We start from the raw sequence: 21,511 nt of genomic DNA, 5'->3' as shown, positions 1-21,511 counted from the left end.
AGTTGTGTCTTTTGTTTGTATTATGACTGCAGGTATTGCGGTCTATGCAAACATGACTCCTTGTAAAAAGGTGTCAGTTTTGTTGCCAGATAGAAGGGTAAAAAAAACAATTATCATTTTTTTTTTGTTACCAGGCAAGGTCCACTGAGCTATGTAACTTTCTTTTTTTCAGAAGCGACATGGCCATCAAAAATGATAGCGCAGCAAACGAAGTGTGTGGCGTGTTCACGTGAAAATTAATAGCAGCCAAATAAATACTCGAAACGCATGTTGATTCTAAATGTGGAGAGAAAAATAACAACCAGAGGACCCGGAGAAACATCGACACGACCACGAAGAGAGACACGCAAACTCCAAATATATACAGCAGCAGGCGTGAGGGTCGGGATCGAACCCACGTCATCCTGCGTACCAGGCGAGGTAGTTAACATCTCATAGCCAACGTGATGATGAGAGAGAGAGACACGCAAACTCCAAATATACAGCAGCAGGCGTCAGGGTCGGGATCGAACCCACGCCCCCCTGTGTACCAGGCGAGGTAGTTAACATCTCATAGCCAACGTGATGATGATGAGAGAGAGAGAGACACGCAAACTCCAAATATACAGCAGCAGGCGTCAGGGTCGGGATCGAACCCACGCCCCCCTGTGTACCAGGCGAGGTAGTTAACATCTCATAGCCAACGTGATGATCATGAGAGAGACACGCAAACTCCAAATATACAGCAGCAGGCGTCAGGGTCGGGATCGAACCCACGCCCTCCTGTGTACCAGGCGAGGTAGTTAATATCTCATAGCCAACGTGATGATGATGAGAGAGACACGCAAACTCCAAATATACAGCAGCAGGCGTCAGGATCGGGATCGAACCCACGCCCTCCTGTGTACCAGGCGAGGTAGTTAACATCTCCTAGCCAACGTGATGATCATGAGAGAGAGACACACACAAACTCCAAATGTACAGCAGCAGGCGTCAGGGTCGGGATCGAACCCACGCCCTCCTGTGTACAGGCGAGGTAGTTAACATCTCATAGCCAACGTGATGATGATGAGAGAGAAACACACGCAAACTCCAAATATATAGCAGCAGGCGTCAGGGTCGGGATCGAACCCACGCCCTCCTGTGTACCAGGCGAGGTAGTTAACATCTCCTAGCCAACGTGATGATGATGAGAGAGAAACACACGCAAACTCCAAATATACAGCAGCAGGCGTCAGGGTCGGGATCGAACCGACGCCCTCCTGTGTACCAGGCGAGATAGTTAACATCTCCTAGCCAACGTGATGATGATGAGAGAGAAACACACGCAAACTCCAAATATTCAGCAGCAGGCGTCAGGGTCGGGATCGAACCCACGCCCTCCTGTGTACCAGGCGAGGTAGTTAACATATCATAGCCAACGTGATGATGATGAGAGAGAGAGAGACACGCAAACTCCAAATATACAGCAGCAGGCGTCAGGGTCGGGATCGAACCCACGCCCTCCTGTGTGCCAGGCGAGGTAGTTAACATATCCTAGCCAACGTGATGATGATGAGAGAGAAACACACGCAAACTCCAAATATATAGCAGCAGGCGTCAGGGTCGGGATCGAACCCACGCCCTCCTGTGTATCAGGCGAGGTAGTTAACATCTCCTAGCCAACGTGATGATGATGAGAGAGAAACACACGCAAACTCCAAATATACAGCAGCAGGCGTCAGGGTCGGGATCGAACCGACGCCCTCCTGTGTACCAGGCGAGATAGTTAACATCTCCTAGCCAACGTAATGATGATGAGAGAGAAACACACGCAAACTCCAAATATACAGCAGCAGGCGTCAGGGTCGGGATCGAACCCACGCCCTCCTGTGTACCAGGCGAGGTAGTTAACATATCATAGCCAACGTGATGATGATGAGAGAGAGAGAGACACGCAAACTCCAAATATACAGCAGCAGGCGTCAGGGTCGGGATCGAACCCACGCCCTCCTGTGTGTCAGGCGACGTAGTTAACATCTCCTAGCCAACGTGATCATGATGAGAGAGAAACACACGCAAACTCCAAATATATAGCAGCAGGCGTCAGGGTCGGGATCGAACCCACGCCCTCCTGTGTTCCAGACGAGGTAGTTAACATCTCCTAGCCAACGTGATGATGATGAGAGAGAAACACACGCAAACTTCAAATATACAGCAGCAGGCGTCAGGGTCGGGATCGAACCGACGCCCTCCTGTGTACCAGGCGAGATAGTTAACATCTCCTAGCCAACGTGATGATGATGAGAGAGAAACACACGCAAACTCCAAATATACAGCAGCAGGCGTCAGGGTCGGGATCGAACCCACGCCCTCCTGTGTACCAGGCGAGGTAGTTAACATCTCATAGCCAACGTGATGATGATGAGAGAGAGAGCGACACGCAAACTCCAAATATACAGCAGCAGGCGTCAGGGTCGGGATCGAATTCACGCCCTCCTGTGTACCAGGCGAGGTAGTTAACATCTCAGAGCCCACCGTTGCAGGTTGTACGCTCACCTCCAATGCGCAGGCACCGTGGCCCATGGCGAAGGAGCCTTCGGCGTCTTCAGGAGCCTTCGGCAAGAGCTCCTGCGTCTGCACACCCAACCCAGGGAGGACCTTGGCAGGGACGCCCACTTGAGGGCTGGTGTGTGCCCTCCGGCTGCTCATGCCGATGCTGAGGCATATGAGCGACAGGAGGACCGCCGAAATGAACAACGTGCACATCATGGACGTTGACTTTCGTCAAGGCCGACGGCCGCAGCGTGGTTGCTGTGAAATTTGGGCTGCGGAACATTGGCAGCCTTTTTGTGCAGGAGCCCAAAGAGCCAGGAGCGCTCTTATAGCAGCAGCGCCTTTCCAGGGCGACGATTATAATAGTCGTGAGGAATCATTTTGCGGTCACGCTCGAAACATGTGCACGTTAATTACAGTTTCTTTGGCGGGGTGGTGGGGGGGGGAGTAAATTGCAGATTTGCATGCGAATTTACACTTGTATGGAATCCGTTAAGGCTAGCTTCCTATGATATTTGCTCGCCACGTGCAGACGATATAAGCAAATTATTACAGTAATTTGATATCGTAAATCCCAAACTAAGCTGAAAAACCGTATGGGGTTTTTATTGTTGTTGTCACCTCCATTATCATGAACAGATGCGGTCAAGCCACTGCTGGACAAAGGCCACACCGCTTTGTCGTCATCCTTGACGTGCTGGTAATGCCATGATCCCATCTTGTTCCGGCGCATGCGATGATTTCATCGCTCCACTTTCGCTGTGGTCATCCTCTCTCAGACGTGTTCCCAATCTTTTTCATTGGCCACCATCCCTTCGGACAAAATGTCCTACTCTAAAATTTTGACTTAAAACTTTCGTGACTGCGGGAATTCATATTATTGGTTCTTTCTGTGCGTAGATAAAAAATAAAATTAATGAAGTGCTTTTATTTGTAATTTATTTTATTTTTATTTTCTATCTACGTGACTTTACCGAAAGAACCAATAATGTGTCCTACCCTAGCCCAATTACTTTTACGCACATTCAACATGTCTAAAATTAGCATTTATTCTCTGATAGAGTTACGTGTGTTACTTTCTGTCTCGGTGTAATTTCCAGTGTGTATCTCTCCACGCTTCTTCGAGAGGGAGGAAAGTTTGTGTGAAGAGGAGTAGAGTTAGATCAGAGGAGAGTGTGTGGAGGGGAGTAAAGTGAGAGGAGAATGTGGAGGGGGATAGAGTTAGATCAGAGGAGAATGGGAGGTAGGGGCGGGTCCCAGAAGGATTTTGAAGATGGTGATTGAGGTTATCCAAACTTTAGATTACGTAACATAGCTACGAATATGTAATGCATCGTATGTGGTTCAATGTCTTCTACGTGTATGTACAGTATGTGAATATGTGTGTATAACGTGTTTTGCATTTGAACACTGCGCATAGTGCAAATAAATAAACATTGATTGGCCATTAGCAAACCTATTTCCTCATAGTTTATCATCTTAAAATAGCAATCATAAATTACTTCAGTTTTTTGTTTTGTTGCCGCTTACTAACAATGACACTCTAAAATTGCAAAACTATAATATCAAGCTAAATAAGTCTGAATTAGTTATCTCGTATCATTTTTGCAAATAATATTTCTGGGCTTTGTAATTGAGGCACTAAAAGGGCAAGGTGAGGGCAGATCCGCGTGTAAGTTAACACAATCCACCGCATTGCTGCCCACATAAGCCAGAGCCCTCATGGGCCACGATGAGGTGGTGGGGGAGCTTTCTTGTGGATTTTTCCACCACCCAAGGCCCTCAAAGACCTGACCACACCTCTGAATGCAATTATGGGCAGACGTGACTTCAACAAAATTAGGCAAGGAAAGAAACAAACGGAGGATATTTTGGCTTTTGAGGTTTTAGGAATTCTCTATTCGTGGCCACAAGAATGCAGGTCATGATACGGATGGCTGCGCTTACATGTTCCCTGCTTGGAGGTAGCAATTAAGAATTTTAGTTGCCATTTGTGGTTGTAGACTTTGCGTCCACCCTGCTTTCGCTGTCTGCAAGATAACCCTCTGGCACCAAAGCTGGCACAGTCTCTACGTGGAAACACGTAATTATCCAATGATTTTCCTGCGTCATAGTAATTAGAAGCGCTTTAAGGTAAATTATTTCCTAAAATGCGTGCCTGTACAGCAAGGTCAATGAACTTTTAAAAGCAACCCAATTTAAAAGCAAGGTTTAATTAAACAAATATACATTTCGATTTAAAGCTTTCGTGACTTGCAGAGATTCATCTTCTTGGTTCTTTCGGTAAAGTCACGTAGAAGGGAAGTAATAAAATAATAAAAATAAAACATAATAAAATAATTCTCACGACGTTTCGGCCACAACGCAAACAGCCGTCTTCAGGTGAAGAATGGATATATATATTTGTCTCTCCACATAAAACATTCTGTATATGTTTAGTCCTTCAGCCCACTGACATGTTTAGCTTATTTTATCCAGCAGAATGTTTAAGTGAGCAAACTCTGGACCGGTTTTCACCTTTTGGGTCTTATCAGCAGTAATGTTTGTTCATGAAATACATCTGGGTTTTCAGATGTTATTGGCAAGAGCACCCCTTTTTGAAAACACGGCCCCTGTTCAGCACCAAAAACATAATTTCGTAAGAACTTATTGCACGTTATTGAAGAACAAAATGGGTATATAATTAATTAAACATACTTCCATTCATCTGTCCACGTACACATGTCTTTTGTCGATTGGCTGATTGATCTTACAGACATAGGGCATCCAACAGCATCTTATTGAGCAATTATAGATTTCACTCAATTGTTACAGAAATAGGGTGTACATATTTGATACATTTTTTAAAAATCAGAAAAAATTTTATCTTGCAAATTATAAGGGCTGGCAAATGCACGTATTTATCGGGATAATAATTTAACACTATCACCTGTGAACAAAATTTACCACAATATGGACATCTCTCAATTATGTTATTTAGGTGCAACTTTAAGAACGTTTAGAGTATTTGGCTGCTATAAATCTTCCCATAATACGTTACTTCATTGGGATATCATTTGTGGCCAGGTTGCTTTTGCAAAACTTTCTATAGTATAGCTGAGTGGACCTTACCTGGTGAAATATACATTGTTTAGTTTAAGTACACCTCTTTATTAAATGTGGGTTGAAGTAACAATACTAATATCCTTGGATAGTTATTCATTTCCTGCTGTTTTTTTAAATAGAAAATGTCAGTAAAGACACAACCTTTGGGTAACCCTTATATACGACTCCAACCATCGGCAGCTGCCGATTCACTACAAGAAATCGGGTTTAGTGCATTGTATTCAGGTACACAACAACAAAAAAGTGAGATTCCTTTGCACAGCCGTGAAACGCTCAAAACTGTGTAAAACCAGGGGCAATCGTTGAGACTTGGCATGTATGTTTATATGTATTTGAACTTCCTTTGCACTATGCGTAAGCAACAATGCTAATCGAAGGTTTGCATACTGCCAATGCAGTACTGTATCACCGAATATTTGTTTACTATTGAAATTAGCAGGGCTTATGGAAGAAAGGGCCTGTCACCTCACCAGAAATTGGGGTAGTTTTAGATTATGAATTTATTGGGGTCTTGCCTGGTTAAACAACGCACATTTACACAGATTTACCTATAACCAAATCACTCGCAATGTGTCTGATCTCAGAAGCTAAGCAGGGTTCAAGCTTGGCCATGGTGATTGCACGGGTTAGCACCATGTGAAACAATAAACAGCCTTCTCCATTTCCAAAAAGTTGCAATGACGACTGACACACGCTCTTCGCTTTAGTAAGAGCCTTTATTGGTGGACACGAACACTCTATCTTCTTGGTTCTTTCGGTAAAGTCACGTAGAATGGAAATAATAAAATAATAAAAATAAAACATTATAAAATAATTCTCACGACGTTTCGGCCACAACGCAAGCAGCCGTCCTCAGGTGGAGAGCAGGTCTGTCGAGTAGACAGAGTCGGCTGCTTGCGTTGTGACCGAAACGTCGTGAGAATTATTTTATTATGTTTCATTTTTATTATTTTATTATTTCCATTCTACGTGACTTTACCGAAAGAATCAAGAAGATGAATCCCTGCAGTCACGAAAGCTTTAAAACGAACACTCTTCTTTAATCCCGAACTTCTTCTTCTCTCCAAACGTTCCTTCCCCTTGTGCTATCTCCTTTTACGTCCCTCAAGCCCCCTTTCTCGAAGGTTCGATCACCCTATTTCCCTCAGCCAATCCCCGCCCTCCTTCTTCAACAGTTGTTAACTCTTCCCCCCGTCATTCAACCCTCATTTCTTTCCTTCTACGTTTGTATGTCTCCTCCGATCACTTCAATTTCTGCCTCCAGCCAACCCTCTTTCAGGCCTTCCCGCACCAATCAGAGGCCTCAAGTTGCTTCCTGGCTGTCCGCGTCTGCACGCGCACCATGTCAGGTAAGTTGTTTGTTGTTTTTGGTCTTTACATCACCCCCAACCCCCTTAGAAAAAGAACTGTCCCGGCTAACACCAGGGGAGAGAATGACAATCAAACAAACCACGGGAAGCCGAGCGGAACGCCACCAACATTAAGTGATGACGTCACAATGGCCTCATGTTTCCGTGTTCTCACGTGAGCCCCTTGTGGTTTGGCCCAACAATGTGCTTATGTGTCCAACTATGGAAATATACATTAACATGAACAAACCTGACCTTTTGTCCGTGTATGTGTAAATAAATTATAATGCGATGTGAGTGTATTTTCGGTGCACGGATTATGCACATCCTACAGTCAAACATCAACAACAAGGCTGAGTTTCGATTTAAAGCTTTCGTGACTGCAGGGATTCATCTTCTTGGTTCTTTCGGTAAAGTCACGTAGAAGGGAAATAATAAAATAATAAAAATACTACATAATTAAAAAATTCTCACGACGTTTCGGCCACAACGCAAGCAGCCGTCCTCAGGTGGAGAGCAGGTCTGTCGAGAAGACTCTGCAAAGCCTCACTTAGCCTCCAAGACAATGTTTCAGGAGAGTCCCGTGCGTGGGCTGTTCGACCGTGTTTGACTACTTACCCGAATCTGAATGACGCTGTCTTTCCGACAGACCTGTTCTTCACCTGAGGGCGGCTGCTTGCGTTGTGGCCGAAACGTCGTGAGAATTATTTTATTATGTTTTATTTTTATTTTTTTATTATTTCCATTCTACGTGACTTTAGCGAAAGAACCAAGAAAAAACAAGACTGAGAACAACAAGTTGCAACAACTCCCTGCTCCATCCAGGAGCAGCGTTTAGTGCAACCGCGCACATCTTGCACGGGTCCTCATTGCTGGACCAGCGTATGCATGCACAGGTGACATAGGTGCTCCGGGCGGCTGCTGTGGCTTGTCCGACACCCCAGACTCCAGCAGAACAGGGCATGGAGTGGAGATGAGGTGCATGGATGATGATGATGATGAAGTTAAGATTTGAGGCTCGACGGGTGAACATACCAATGCCAACGTCCCAACTGTAAACGCACACATTGTGGCCGATTCACCTCGATAATATTAAATGGGCCCTGCCACAGCCGATTCAATTTGGGAGAGGTACATGATGGGACCTGCATGCAATTAATTCTAGATTTGAAGCTTTCGTGACTGCAGTGATTCATATTCTTAGGTTTTTTCGGTAAAGTCACGTAAAACATTAAAAAGTAAAATAAAATAAAAATCACGACGTTTCGGAGGCAACACAAGCTTCCGTCTTCAGGTGGTACCGTCACAGCCACGACAGCTGTATCAAGTAAATGAGAGATTGCAGAAGCTACCATTCGCTTTCTGCCCAGGGAAGTGTGTGAACTCATCGCAGTGTATTTCGCTCCTTAGTGGCATGTGCTTTTGCGGTGCTCGCCATTGCCGCCGTCCACGCTTCGAGAAATCGGTCGAGCGTGGCTTGCAAAGACGCGGGCCGATCAGACACACCTGTAGGGGGCTCAACCACTATACAAGGTACAGATATTTTGCTGTGACGGTTTCACCTGAAGACGGAAGCTTGTGTTGCCTCCGAAATGTCATGATTTTCATTGTTTTATTTTTATTAATTTTAATTTCATTTTTGTACCTACGTGACTTCTACCGAAAGAACTAAGAGTATGAATCCTTGCAGTCACGAAAGCTTCAAATCTAGAATCTCTATGGGAGGTTCATGACCGTACATGAAATAAATGGGAGAAAACCCCGTGGAGGCATTTGGCGCCAGTCTATATGGTGCCAAGACCCCCAGGACTTGGAGATCCCAGTTGGTTTGCGTCGTATCCACGAATGGGCAGAGCACAGCTAAACTCCCCCCCCCCCCCTCCCGTGCCTATATAAAGCCACAACAGCAGATCATTTTTTCTCACCTGAAGACGGACGCTTGTGTTGCGACCGAAACGTTGTGTTTTCTTTTATTATTTTTCTTCTATCTACGTGGCTTTACCGAAAGAGCCAGAGAGTATAGTCTGCTAAGGCTACATGGGTGATATTTGTCTTTGAGGCCGTCCATAAATGACGTGACGCACCTAGGGGGGGGGGGGGGGGGTCAGACATTTGTGACGTTGTGTGACGAGGGGGGGGGGGTTTGAGAAATGTGACGTCACATAAAAATGCGCAACTTTAAAGAAATATAGAATTGTTATAACAACACTAATTGTTATAACAACACTCCTACAACATCAGAGTGCAGCGCCACATAAAATACGCACTACAATGACAATAGTTTAAAGCGATTTGAAACATGTTTTATTTGGGGGGGGGGGGGCAGAGCTTTGTGACGTCATATTTGAGGGGGGGTCTGACTTTTTGTGACGCCGTGTGACAAGGGGGGGGGGGTCAAAAATCGTCCAAAATCGCGTGACGTCATTTATGGACGACCCCTTTGTGTCAATTGCCACCCCCGTCAATTGTAAACTTGGCACACAGGGTACTGGACACACATGAAAATACTGGATATCTGTTATAAAAAAGAGCTTTATAGCTCATCGGATTCCTCCAGTATAAATACATATTCTGATGATTGCAAACGTTGATGCGTTCGTTCCATCTCAAGGGAGTGTGTCTTCTAGTGACATTTTTTTTTAGCTAAATAAAAAATTTATGTATTTTATTTATTTTATTTATTTGTCTGCATGTTCACCATAAGTATATGTGGTTAATGCAGACTTGATTCCTTGCAAAAGGTTTTCGTTACGTGTTTTAACATCTTAAAGCCTGTTTTATTGGCAGAAAAATGTTAAAACCTTGGCAAGGGAGGTCCCATGAGGTAGGTCCCACTTCCTGATGACGAAACGTCGTAATTTTTTATTATTATTATTTTCTTTGAACCTATCTACGCGACTTTACCGAAAGACCCAAAGAATAGGTCCCATTATATTTTGTTTCTTTAAAAATAAAATATTCACGCGTGACATGGCATCTTCCCGAAGGGGAAGACCCCCCACCACCCCCCTGCCGCGTGACGTCACTCCCCGCCCCGCCCCTCCCATTATAACTCCCACTACGGATAAGCGCGCGCACACGAGCTGCCCCCCCCTCCACCCACCGCTCCCTGCAACGAAACGGCCGCGCCTATCCGCACTAGGTAATCTGATCGCACGGGGGGCCGGCGAAAACATGGCGTATCAAGGCGGCTCGGGCGGCGTTGGTGGCGGCGGCGGCGCCGGAGGAGGCGGAGGAGGAAAGTAAGAGACGGAGACACACGGAGAGAGAGAGACGGACACGAGAGCGAGTGAACTTGTGAATGGCCGAGGCTAGAAACGTCGTCGTCGTCGTATAAACCCGCCTCGCTGCGTGGCCTTTTCTTCCCCCCCCCTCGCGCCGCCGGTGCCTGCGCGGATTTCCTCCGTCCACGTGAATTATTCATCGAGGGAGGAGGAGGAGGATGATGATGTTTTAGATGTATATAAGATGTCGCAATTGTGGGCCCCGTTGGGCCGTGAGGAGGGGGAGGAGGAGACCCCTCGCCAACTCAAAGCGGCGTTCGCTTCCGCCGATTTGTTGTGCGGAGTGTCAGCGAACGATTTCCGCAATCTCACGCCTCTAGTAGATGAGGTGGTGGTCTCACGCCTCTAGTAGATGAGGTGGTGGTCTCACGCCTCTAGTAGATGAGGTGGTGGTCTCACGCCTCTAGTAGATGAGGTGGTGGTCTCACGCCTCTAGTAGATGAGGTGGTGGTCTCACGCCTCTAGTAGATGAGGTGGTGGTCTCACGCCTCTAGTAGATGAGGTGGTGGTCTCACGCCTCTAGTAGATGAGGTGGTGGTCTCACTCCTCTAGTAGATGAGGTGGTGGTCTCACTCCTCTGGTGTGATGAGGTGGTGGTCTCACTCCTGTAGTAGATGAGGTGGTGGTCTCACTCCTCTAGTAGATGAGGTGGTGGTCTCACACCTCTAGTAGATGAGGTGGTGGTCTCACTCCTCTAGTAGATGAGGTGGTGGTCTCACTCCTCTAGTAGATGAGGTGGTGGTCTCACACCTCTAGTAGATGAGGTGGTGGTCTCACTCCTCTAGTAGATGAGGTGGTGGTCTCACTCCTTTAGTAGATGAGGTGGTGGTCTCACTCCTCTAGTAGATGAGGTGGTGGTCTCACGCCTCTAGTAGATGAGGTGGTGGTCTCACTCCTCTAGTAGATGAGGTGGTGGTCTCACGCCTCTAGTAGAAGAGGTGGTGGTCTCACTCCTCTAGTAGATGAGGTGGTGGTCTCACTCCTCTAGTAGATGAGGTGGTGGTCTCACGCCTCTAGTAGATGAGGTGGTGGTCTCACTCCTCTAGTAGATGAGGTGGTGGTCTCACTCCTCTAGTAGATGAGGTGGTGGTCTCACTCCTCTAGTAGATGAGGTGGTCTCACGCCTCTAGTAGATGAGGTGGTGGTCTCACTCCTCTAGTAGATGAGGTGGTGGTCTCACTCCTGTAGTAGATGAGGTGGTGGTCTCACTCCTGTAGTAGATGAGGTGGTGGTCTCACTCCTCTAGTAGATGAGGTGGTGGTCTCACACCTAGTAGATGAGGTGGTGGTCTCACTCCTCTAGTAGATGAGGTGGTGGTCTCACGCCTCTAGTAGATGAGGTGGTGGTCTCACGCCTCTAGTAGATGAGGTGGTGGTCTCACTCCTCTAGTAGATGAGGTGGTGGTCTCGTGCCTCTAGTAGATGAGGTGGTGGTCTCACTCCTCTAGTAGATGAGGTGGTGGTCTCACACCTTTAGTAGATGAGGTGGTGGTCTCACTCCTCTAGTAGATGAGGTGGTGGTCTCCTCTAGTAGATGTGGTAGTGGTCTCACACCTCTAGTAGATGAGGTGGTGGTCTCACGCCTCTAGTAGATGAGGTGGTGGTCCCACACCTCTAGTAGATGAGGTGGTGGTCTCACACCTCTAGTAGATGAGGTGGCGGTCTCACGCCTCTAGTAGATGAGGTGGTGGTCTCACTCCTCCACTAGGCAGCAGACTCACGCCTCTGGTATGATGAGGTGGTCTCATGCCTGATGCCAGAGGCAATCTCATGCCACCCCTAGACGATCTGATGCTTGACTGAAGAGTCGATGTCACCCCGTAACGAGGCCATTGTAAGTGTGGTAATAAGAGTTGATGCTGTATTTATTAACGCTGGCAGTTCTGAAAATGAGGCAACCTCAGTCAACTATGGCTTTTTCTTGGAATATGTTAATGATTTAACATTTGAAACAGAATGCTCTGTCACGACCGCAGCTTGACCTAAAACAGGAGACCGCCTGAGTGCATCCACAACATGATATTTTATAAATAACAAATAAGCAGACTCTTTCCTTGATATAGCCATCGCCACGTAAACACGGATTGGACGCACGGCCTTGTGGGAGTGCATAATTTCAAAATAATTGAGTCAAGAAAGGCAAACTCTGGACAGATTTTGCTATTCAGTGTCCCATCAGCAGAGTTAGGCTTGCTTGAATGTGTGCTGGTGAACTGCCGATGTTACAGGCAAGGACCGTCTGTTTTTGATACGCGTCCTAATTTGACTTAAAATTACATAATATTTAACATAATCACGAGCGTCATTGTGGAGAAAGGTAAACAAATTATATCCGCAGGCCTAACTGGGTGAAATTCTTAACCAAGTAAGAAGCCACTTCCTAATTTTACTTGTGATTGGCCACATCTTTAAAAGTGTCTGACATGTACTGTACTTCCAAAATCATGGAACTGTGAAATCATGGAACTCAATGTCATGTCGCCACTCGGACATTACCAAACTTAGAGTGAGACGTCTATGTTGCACATGTTTTGCGTCTTGACAATGGTGGCGAGAGAGTTGTTACATTACCCATTAATGGTCATTAAAATAAAAACTCAATACAATTAACGTGAAGTAAGCTTTAATTAATTTAAATGAAAATCATATTAATGGTTCTTGGAATTACATTTTAAGAACATTGTAAAATAGATGTCTTTGGACATTCGCAGATGGGAATGTTAAAGTGCATTTATTTCAGTTTTTACAGCTGCCCATCCCATTGCTGGCCATTTCGTATTAAACTTAATGGGGATTTTGTTTTGTGCATTTTCATTTAATTCCGTATAACATTAGGCTTTTGCTGAATCCCCACTACCTAATCAGCTCGACTTGAAATTTCATCGTTTGTGTTCCTACAATACTTGGAGTCAAATACAATTGCAATTGGGTACTTCGTAATAAATTAAAATCACACTGTAAAATTGTAAATGTAATTTCAGCTACTATTGTAATTATAATTGAGCCATGGTCTGATTCCTACCCCTCCAACCCTAACCTCCCCATACTTGGAAATCCTGCACCTTGTGTGGGTACGTGTCAACTTGGCTGTCGTTTATCCAGGAAATTGTTACATTTCACTCACAAGGTCACTCTCTTTGACTGAGTGAAAAGTTATTGAGATTGATGAGTAACGTGTAGCATGTTATAAAATACGTTTGCAACTAATATTGGGAGTACAGTTCTCTCGAATTATAATAAATGTACATCGACTGCTGTGTTCAGTACATGCTGTATGTGTGTGATAGATTGCTAATGAAAATTTAATGTGTTTTATTTTAGCTTCATGTTTCCTGTTGGAGGAATGGGATCAACACAAGGTATGTTGTTTGATGCTTTAATTGACATGTACCACCTTGAACAATATATACATATATAACATAATAAAGTGTGAAATTTGCTATTTAAGCACCACTGGTAATAAATGCAGAAAAGCAAAAAAATAGGCAATAACTTTAAAACCTAACTCTGACACCTATAAAAATGTAATACAGTGATCCCTCGTTTATCGCGGTTAATGGGGAAGTAGTATTGGCCCCCTAGGAATTTCCGTATATGTGTGTGTGGGTACCAGAATGTTTAAAATATGTATATTTATACTTTATATATATATTTTACTTAAATATATTTAATTATAAAACCTTAATATTATACATTCACTCTCTCTCTCATACGATACGTATTATGGTGTTCTACACTCACCAATGACAGTAGTATCTTGAGACTTGACTCCAGTAATGACGACGACGACGATGACAATGACGATGAAAATGACGACGATGACAGACCTGTGCAGTTCGATGAATGTGATGATGAATGATGATGATGATGGTGTTACTGCACAGGTATAATGAGGCCTTTAAATCAGTTCGAAAAATCCGCGATGCACTGAGGCCGCGAAACTTGAACCGCGAAGTGGCGAGGGATTACTGTATTACTGCTTGCCAGTCATCTCACTCTTATTGTTACTGCTGTGTTGTTCCAATTTAACCCCCTCTCTCACAAACACCCTGCTCATCCAAGCCCCAGGTGTAGGGCCTGGCTTGCAGCCATCACAAGGAGGAGGCTATATGATGCCTCCAGGTGTGCAGATGCAGGCAGGCATGATGGGAGGAATGGGAATGGCCTACGGGGGACAAATGGCTCCGCATATGTCCCCGCAAGGAGCTGTATGCATGCAGGTACCAACGGCTGCACTGTCAGATTAAAGACGGCGAAAATCGTGCTAGCATTCATGTTACGTTGTAATTGAACTGTTATATAAGCATGAATATCAAATCCATTGCAATACATTTTGATTGCGTGTTTATTTAAAATACAGTTAAATTATAATCGTCAGATTGCACTGTGAGTAACAGATTGGTTTGTGAAATGCTTTATACGTTTTGTCTATTCACAGGAGCAATTGTTATTTACGATGGTAAAAATGGGATGTACTGTATTATGTCTCCCGGCCATCTGTCTGCCTGTCATTTCATCTCTACTCTTTCATGCTTCTGATGGTTGAAAGCGCTTGTTAAAATTCTCCAAAACTTTGTGGTTGTAAACGAATTCATTACTTAGCTACTTTTTTACACTAACGAAAATAATTTGTTGTGCTAAGCATGTGACTTTTAATTGTAACCTTTTCGTCTGAAGATATATTTGAAAAGCACAATAGCATGTAAATAAATTAAACAATACTGACTGGAAGAAACTGTTATTTTATTAACTAGTGTCTGTGATGTCATGTCCTTGTGTGCTCTATGGAATCAGGGTGGGATTCCCATGGGCATGGTCCAGTCAGGAGGCATGCAGTTCCTTACCCAGCAGCAACCCTTTTATCAAATCCGGTCGTCTCAGCCCACTTATGCCGTGAGCCAACAGTAAGTGCTGTACGGACACTTAGCCATAAGTTCTAGATTTGAAGCTTTCGTGACTGCAAGGATTCATACTCTTAGTTTTTTCGGTAAAGTCACGTAGGTAAAACAATTAAATTAAAATTAATAAAAATAAAATAATGAAACTCACGACGTTTTGGAGGCAACACAAGTCTCCGTCATCAGGTGGGACCGTCACAGCCAGATTTGCTGTATCAAGTGAGGCAGGGATTCCAGGATGCAAGTTCTTAAATACAAGTTTATCAGAATGTGGTAGCCACATTCTGATAAGTGTGGTAGCCACATTCTGATAAGCTCCCCCCCCCTCCCCCTTAACTTGTATTTAAGAACTTGCATCTTGAAATCTCTGCCTCACTTGATACAGCAAATCTGGCTGTGACGGTCCCACCTGATGACGGAGACTTGTGTTGCCTCCGAAACGTCGTGATTTTTATTATTTTATTTTTATTTATTTTTATTTCATTTTTTTACCTACGTGACTTTACCGAAAAAACTAAGAGTACTTAGCCATAAGCTTTATTTTCTCCAAATACATTCCAATACCATGCTTGAGAAAATATGTAACTTGTTTTTAAAGTTCTTGTAATTCCATTTTGTCAAGGCAAGCCCATCGAACGTGATGAAATCTCTTTGCATGATTTTTTTGTTCTCATTATTGAAATCGGCGTCCTTTTGAAAATTCAACTGGCTTGCCAAAATATCACTGCTTGGCACAAAAATATCACTTCTTGAAAAATAAATTCTGATTGATGTGATGCCGTTAATTTCTTGTGGTTGTTTACAATTTCACGTTTCTTTCACTGGGTGAAAGGAAGCTGGCAGAGGAGCAGCAACGGATGATGAAAGAACAAAGAAAGAGGGAAGAACAGGATAGGAAGAGAAGACAGTTTGAAGAGCAGAAACACAAATTGCGGCTGATGAGCAGCTCCAAGCTCAAGGTATTCAGAGATTTTAGCTTCATGTATCACACATGGCTGGGCCATTCTATGTATCATGGTATAGATAATTATGTCAGTGGAGAATGTTTAATCTTGGAATTTTGTGTCAATTGGTGTCTATTTCAGTTCAGAGTTGTGTTCCATCTTTTATTTTTGTGGTTGCTTTATTTCATGTTATGCTAATTTGTAGGTCAGAGGCCTAAAATAGCTATTTGAATACTCACATGCCAAAGGTAATCGAAGGCACTCGTTGCTGTTGTTGGTATACAATAATACAATTGATCATAATGTCCTCGTGAGTTTCATGAAAATATTGGACAATTGTTTTTATCCTGTTTGGAATCTGCCTCATGACCGAAACATTACCGATGCGTTGCCGGAATAATTTGAGCAAGTTTTCCATGCAGAAGGAATAGATTCTAGATTTGAAGTTTTCGTGACTGCAAGGATTGTTTTTTTCCTTTAAAGTCACATAGGTAAAAAAAAAACTAAATTAAATCACAAATTAAATCAATAAAAAATTTAAAATAAAAATCTTTAGTTCTCATAATTGTATTTATTTAATTAGTGGTTGTATTTAGTTGTTTTCATTTTTATTATTTTTACCTACGTGACTTTCCCGAAAAAAAAAAGAGTTATGAATAGATTCATTTGTCCACACATGGATACACTACTATTGAAGTACTTGTATATGTTGGTTCTCTAAGAGCACCCTTGCTGAATAATTGCACCTTTGTGAAACGTTTTTTGTATTTAATGCAATGATAGGCAGTTGACAAGCGTGATGATGCCTTGGAGGCCATAATGGGCAACATTGCCGGCTTCACGCGGCAGGCAAAAATCCAGCACCCTTCTACTCCTCACAAGACCGGTGTGAACGCATTACCCCTCTCCCTTATTGATGTTTGACTTTTGTACATGTGCACCACCATAAACGGTGACCTTTTTAAAGGTAATTTGATCACTGCAAAAAGCTTAATGTCACTCCAAAACATAATTACAAACCATGTAACGTTAAGAGTTTTCGAAGTCATCTGATAATAGTTTTGTTAGATATTTGAGAACCTTTACAGTATTATGTATGAATAGGATTCTTTGTAAAAAAAAGATAGTTGAGCTATATTGCAGTGGTTTTATATTTTTATTTGGGTCACAAGGTCAGTATTCCAGTCTGTTTGCTGTGGCTCAATGCGCACAAGTTATATTCTGTCATTTATAAATACATACCTAGTTCACCAGAATTGCCAGTGAAATAATACGTAAATAAAAGTGTAGAAATTGCTTACTAAGTTTTACCAACCTTCAGGACATCTTAGTATTTTGTATAAGCAGAATTATACCACGTGTGCGCATTCTGTTGATATGTTGTTACAGTGAAATCTGTTGGCACCTTTATATACCCATATTTCAACTGTATTTTTCATTTTCTATATATTATGAAAATGTCTTGTTAATATGCGTATAAAAAGATGTTGATAAATGTTCAACTTGTGATGATTTCCAGCAGTTATTGCACGCAGGTTTCACTGTCATTTGTTTTTTTTTGTTGCAGTGTGGTTTTCCTTGTTTGTCATTTTGGTATTGTGTTTGCCTCCAGATGTTCCCAAGCAGCCTCAACCCTCACACCCTCCAGCCTCCAGCCCTGGTCGCCCATCCCAGATTCTTATCCCCTCCCAGAACCCTACCCCGTCCTCAGCATTTGGTGGTGGCACTTCTATGCATGGTTCTTTCCCTTCTCACTTTTCCACCTCATTACCGCCTCCTAAGGCAGTTTCTCTGGCACCAGCTGCTACAGGGGATTTCGCAGATTTCTCACCGGGCCCTATCGCTTCCATCCCGACCATCTCTGCCGAGACTTCCATCCATTATCCCAACCACGGTGTCCCTGCGGTCTCTGACGCTTCTTTGCCACCTCCCTCCTCAACCCAATCCTATAGTCTCAGTGCTTCTTCACATTCCTTTAACGATTCCAATCGCCCAATATCAGCACCACCTTCTATACACCCCACTGCCCAAGGTAAATCTTGAGCAGCTTAGATTTCATATTTTTGCATGCCAAATTAACGTACAGGCATACACATCACCCGGCATGTGTTTCAGTATGAAAATGGAGCATGTTTTAAACATTGTCTTTTGCTGGAATGGTGACGCTACAGAATCAACATATTCCGTTTTTATTTTGTCATCGCATTTGTTAAGTGCTGTGAAGGTTATTCATAAGTGTGAGTATCTGTCTTCTATTTTAGCAGTGCCAACATCAGTAGCTCCAAGCTTTTCAACGCAGGACACCCTACAACCTTTGCTACCTGCCTGGCTGTTCAGTGACAGCCTAGTTCCCGGTATGTCTACATTTTGCAATGCATTTTTGTGCCCCGAATGTCGGTATGTAGCAGTCGTAAATGTCAGTGCGGTAAGTCGTCACTTATCGCTTGTTCGTACAATGCGTTTTCACTATTAGGGAACATGTTCGCACAACGCAAAACACACGTCGTTATAACACAGAACGTGCTCCATAATAATGTGGACCGTGTGCCCCGTTATAACGCGGAGCGTGACCTGTTATAACATGGTTTCTGAGCGGTCGACGATGAACTACTTAAGCTGTGCGGCTGAATGGTATTATACAGTACGCGGAAATGGTAGAGTAACCATCTTATTGTGTGTGCGTACATCGTATCTCGCCAAAATGTATCGTTCTATTTATGGGGAAATTGTTTTCGGCCAGCGAGTTTTTTGCTTAATGCGGTACTTTTCAGGAGCGCATCTACCGCGTTAAGAGAGGACTTACTGTAGTGTGAACAACACTCTTTAATCTGTGAAATTTAACAATAAATATTGTACAAAACAACATGTCGGTAACTCCCTGGCTGCTTATATTAGCACACTGCCATTTTCTGCATCGTAATACTTGGCCAGTGTGAAAATACATCGGAACTTCGATATGCTTAAAACATTAGGTAGAATGTTTGTGCTGTATGCTCAAATGTCCATTTTATTATGGCAAATAGCAATATGTTAGGTACACTATCGATATGCACTAGAATATATGACCAAATCACCGGGAATACAACTGATCTGGTTAGTTCTAAGAAGCTCAGTAGAATTTAGCCTGGATAGTGCTTGGATGGTTATTCACCATAAACAACAAATCGTTCAAGTTTCAAGTTTCATTTATTAGGTATAGCCCTGTGAGCCATTCGGTTCTTGAATCGGGTGCAACCGCAACAACAAAAAACAAAAACATGAAATAAAAAACATCTTAAAGTGAATAGGATGCAGGGCTTGTTGTATGTGTCGGGTTATGAAATTTTGATGAAAATAATAAAAATTAATAATTTTCCGAAAAATGCGCAAATCGCATTAATTATGTTAATGTGTGTATTAACATGCATAAATTATGATGGTGTGAGTAATTATATGCATAAATTATGATAATCGCTGAGATAATCGTAGTAATTTATGCGATGATGTTAATGTGAGCAGTTGTGATAATTAGGCTTAGCTTCGTTTATCCAGAGTTATATCAATCAGGATAACACGATTATCATCGATTAGACGTTTACCGATTATCTTAGTGTGTTTATATTATTTTAAGGTCACCAGTGTCAGATCTCATCACAGGCAACAGCTCTTATGAATAAGATAGTTTTGCATGGACTTGGAAAGAAGCACTCGAACAGTTGGTGTTAAGCAATTTTATTCTAACAAGCATGTGACATTCTATCATGCAGGTCAAACATGCGTCAATAATTCATGAATAACCAAACTCATATGCATTTGCGATACTATGCATTCGATTAATATGAATAACTAAAATCCTTATGCAATTACGAGGTTATGCAATTACCTAATATGAATGACTCAACATTTTTATTCATTGGCGAAATTATGCAGTTAACGAAAATGAATGACTAAAACATTTCTTATTCATGTAACTCGACGGCAGCAACTGCTTTGCACGATCAGTTGATATTGAACGCACCACCTCGAAATGGCAACCCTTTCTGAAACGCAATAACAATTTTTCTTATTCGTGTGCGTGCTGTGTGTGCGTTGTCCCCTCGTAATATGAATTGTGTCGTTAGCTTGTGTGGTGTGGGAGGATACGAACAGCGGCCAGAAGTTTCCGCTGGCTTGGGCGTGGCCGCCGCGAGCACCTGCTGCTCCCTCGCTCAGCGTGTCGCTCGGCTTGTGCGCTCTCTCTCTCTCTACCGCTGGATGACGAGTTGGCACGATGCTGTCCTTGAAGATGCTCGGTCGCTCGTGTCGCTCGGTGGCGCTGGGTGTCGCTTGTTGGCGCACAGTGGCGCACGGTGGCGCACGGTGGCGCACGGTGGCGCACGGTGGCGCTCGGTGGCGCAGCTCTGCTGGCGCTGGGTGGCGCTCGGTGGCGCGCGTTCAGCGATCTCCGCCTTTCCTGCGGGTTGTTCGCTGGTCGTCACTCTGACGAGGAGCGATGCTTCGTTCGTGGCAGGGTGGACGTTGGCGTCTTTGTTGGCTTCACTCGCAGCTCGGCGACTCAGGGTAGCGATTCTTCTCAGTTGGTGCAGACCTCGGCTTGTAGCGGCACGTCGCTAACCCGCGAACCTCGTCATTCTGGATGACGAAAAACTTCTTGACGATCTGTGGTGGAGTCGAAGCCCTGGCGACGAGATGGGGCTCAGAGCCCTGGCGATCTGTGGTGGGGCCCGTGGCCCGGATGATCTTTGTTGAAGCCGGAGCCCTTGACGAGGTGGGCTCAGAGCCCCTGGCGATATACTTTGGATGGATTTTCCTTCGGTTTATATTGAGAAAATCCACTCAGTTTCCCGAGTTGTTCAAAGTCTGTCATAAAACCTTCCTGTGGGTGGGACCATCTGCATCCGTGTGTGTGTGTGTGTGCGTGTCCGTCCGTGTGTTTCGCGTGCGTGTTTGTCCGTGTGTTTATTAGCTTTGAAGACACAGCTGTGTGTCGTTCTGGAAGGGGGGGGGTGGGGGCCTCGTGACGGCGCCACCGAAGTTATCCATTAGCCAGACCGATGATTCGCGTCGAGTTATATATATATAAAAGAAATATTCGAATCCATGTTTTTGTTACTGAATAATATTTGTCGCGAAAACCTACGCGTTAAGCGAGCTTAATTATTCCCTCCCTTGCTCGGGATCATATCTTTTGTCTCACACAGCTTAAGTTGTTTTGGTTTGGAAGTTGAAATGCGACTTATTTCCATTATGCCCCAGTTATGCCGAAACCGTGTTCCCGATGTTTCATCGTGACCCGATCTCTCATGGAAATGTTATTTCCTTGCGTGTGCAATTTTTGCTGTCCGTGTTGTTGGAAGACAAAGATGGTTGTTTCCACGGTGGAAGCACCCGGCGCATGCGCTTATTTATTTATTTCCGAGAGCGTGTTAATTTCCTTTG

General features: G+C 43.9%; 1 protein-coding gene across 9 annotated transcripts in view; it reads left to right on the top strand.

Annotated features, from left to right (window-relative positions):
- Positions 1 to 10,097: 10,097 nt before the first annotated feature.
- Positions 10,098 to 21,511, top strand: part of SYNRG (synergin gamma) — a 28,488-nt gene continuing 17,074 nt past the window's right edge. For 5 of the 9 annotated variants that reach the window (XM_078857634.1, XM_078857633.1, XM_078857630.1 and 2 more), the window contains exons 1-8: positions 10,099 to 10,210; positions 13,573 to 13,610; positions 14,314 to 14,471; positions 15,046 to 15,155; positions 15,982 to 16,108; positions 16,877 to 16,979; positions 17,706 to 18,125; positions 18,355 to 18,447. In XM_078857634.1, coding sequence (XP_078713760.1) covers positions 10,143 to 10,210; positions 13,573 to 13,610; positions 14,314 to 14,471; positions 15,046 to 15,155; positions 15,982 to 16,108; positions 16,877 to 16,979; positions 17,706 to 18,125; positions 18,355 to 18,447 — 1,117 coding nt within the window. In that variant the 5' untranslated portion in view covers positions 10,099 to 10,142. Of the gene's footprint in view, positions 10,211 to 13,572; positions 13,611 to 14,313; positions 14,472 to 15,045; positions 15,156 to 15,981; positions 16,109 to 16,876; positions 16,980 to 17,705; positions 18,126 to 18,354; positions 18,448 to 21,511 lie in introns of those variants that run through there. The other 4 variants (XR_013636980.1, XM_078857637.1, XM_078857636.1 and 1 more) reach the window with 4 other exon arrangements.

Source organism: Lampetra fluviatilis, chromosome 6 (genome assembly GCF_964198595.1).
Source record: "Lampetra fluviatilis chromosome 6, kcLamFluv1.1, whole genome shotgun sequence".
NCBI classification, from domain to species: domain Eukaryota; kingdom Metazoa; phylum Chordata; class Hyperoartia; order Petromyzontiformes; family Petromyzontidae; genus Lampetra; species Lampetra fluviatilis.
This window is presented reverse-complemented; position numbering and strand designations above follow the sequence as displayed.